General features: G+C 57.7%; 1 protein-coding gene across 1 annotated transcript in view; it reads right to left on the bottom strand.

Moving 5' to 3' along the window:
- LOC130587995 (myosin heavy chain, skeletal muscle-like) overlaps positions 1-1,892 on the bottom strand; it is a gene marked incomplete at both ends in the record, with an annotated part of 7,413 nt that overhangs the window by 3,207 nt on the left and 2,314 nt on the right. Inside the window, 2 exons of the mRNA XM_057388954.1 lie at positions 3-141; positions 818-1,014. Coding sequence (XP_057244937.1) covers positions 3-141; positions 818-1,014 — 336 coding nt within the window. The remainder of the gene's footprint in view (positions 1-2; positions 142-817; positions 1,015-1,892) is intronic.

Below are 1,892 nucleotides of genomic sequence, written 5' to 3'. Positions count from 1 at the left end.
GCGTTCGACCGCTCCACATCGGCCATCAGGTCCTCGATCTCATTCTGCAGCCGGTGCTTGGTCTTCTCCAGCGAGGAGCACTTGGCRTTGACGGCCTCCACGGCCTCCTCGGCCTCCTGCAGCCGCTGCGCCAGCTTCTTCCTGCCCCGGGTACCGCCCAGGGTCACCCACGGGCCAGGTGGGACCACCCAGACCTTCTCCCACCCGGCCATTGGCCAGGGTTCTGCTCAGCCTCTACCATCTCCGGGTCACAGAACCTTTTCCAGAACCTTCTCCAGTGGTCTCCACCCTCAACCCCACAGAAGCTCCATCCTTGGGGTGATGACTCACTTAGCCTCCCTGGGGACCTTCTCCCATGGATGATCTCCCCCACTGACCCAACAGAAGCTCCATCCATAGGGTGATAACTTACTTGGTGTCCTCCAGAACCTTCTCCTGGAGGTGTTCTCCACCCCCAACCCCACAGAATCTCCATCCATGGGGTGGTGACTCAATCTCTAAAACCTCCAGAACTTTCTCCTGTGGTCTCTATCCCCACAGAAGCTCCATCCTTGGGGTGGTAACTCACTTGGTCTCCTCCAGAACCTTCTCCTAGAGGTGCTCTCCACCCCTGACCCCACAGAAGCTCCGTCTATAGGGTGATGACTCACTTGGTTTCCTCCAGAACCTTCTCCCATGGATGGTCTCCACCCCCCCTGACCCCACAGAAGCTCCATCCACAGGGCAGTGACTCACTTGGCCTTCTCCAGAACATTCTCCAATGGATGATCTCCACCCCCAACCCCACAGAATCCCCATCCATGGGTTGGTGACTTACTTGGCCTCCTCTAGCTCCTCGGTGCGCTGGATGGCGTCCGTCTCGTACTTGGTCCTCCACTGGGCCACCTCAGAGTTGGCTTTGGAGAGGGCACGCTGGAGCTCGGCCTTGGCCTCGGTCTCCTCCTCRTACTGCTCCCGCAGCAGGTCCCCGTCGTGCCGCGCCGACTGCAGTGCGTGTGCCAGTGCGTTCTTGGCCTGGGGGGACACAGGGGCACCGCTGGGCTTGGGCCATGTGGCATCTCTGGCTCAGCAAGGGCTGGTCTTCGTCACCAGAGCCCAACCTGACATTCCGTGGACCAGCCTGAGCTTCTGTGGACCATTCTGACCTTCTCCAGACAAACCTGACCTTCTCCGGACAAACCTGACCTTCTCCGGACAAACCTGATCTTCTGTGGACCACCCTGACCTTCTGTGGATCAGCCTGAGCTTCTGTGGACCAACCTGATCTTCTGTGGACCAGCCTGAGCTTCTGTGGACCAGCCTGAGCTTCTCCAGACCAACCCAACCCTCCTCAGACCTTCTGTAGAGCAACCTCACCTTCTCCAAACCAATCCAACCTTCCTTGGACCCTCTTTAGACCAACCCGACCTTCTGTGGACCAACCTCACCTTCTCCAGACCAACCCAATTCTCCTTGGACCTTCCATAGACCACTCCAACCCAACCTGACCTCCTCCAGATCAACTCACCATCCTTGGATCCTCTTTAGACCAACCCATCCCTCCCTGGATCCTTTTTGGACCAGCCCAACCTTCTCCAGATGAATCCAACCCTCTTTACACCTTCAGGATAAGGTGGCACCATTGGATCCAGGTAACCTTGAGCTTCTTGCGGGTCTCCGGCTCAGCAAGAGCTGCTCTTTGTCACCCCAACCCATCCAGACCTTCCTTGGACCTTCCATGGACCAACCCAACCCTCCTTGGACCTTCCATGGACCAACCCAACCCTCCTTGGACCTTCCATGGACCAGCCAAACCCATCCAAACCTTCCATGGATCAACCCAACCCATCCAGACCTTCCATGGACCAACCCAACCTTCCATGGACCAACCCAATCCTCCTTGGACCTTCCAT

The sequence above is a fragment of the Malurus melanocephalus genome, unplaced genomic scaffold, assembly GCF_030028575.1.
Source record: "Malurus melanocephalus ecotype Western Australia unplaced genomic scaffold, MMel_1.1 scaffold_2984, whole genome shotgun sequence".
In the NCBI taxonomy this organism is placed as follows: domain Eukaryota; kingdom Metazoa; phylum Chordata; class Aves; order Passeriformes; family Maluridae; genus Malurus; species Malurus melanocephalus.
Note: the sequence above shows the minus strand (reverse complement) of the source record. Positions and strands in the feature narration are given on the sequence as shown.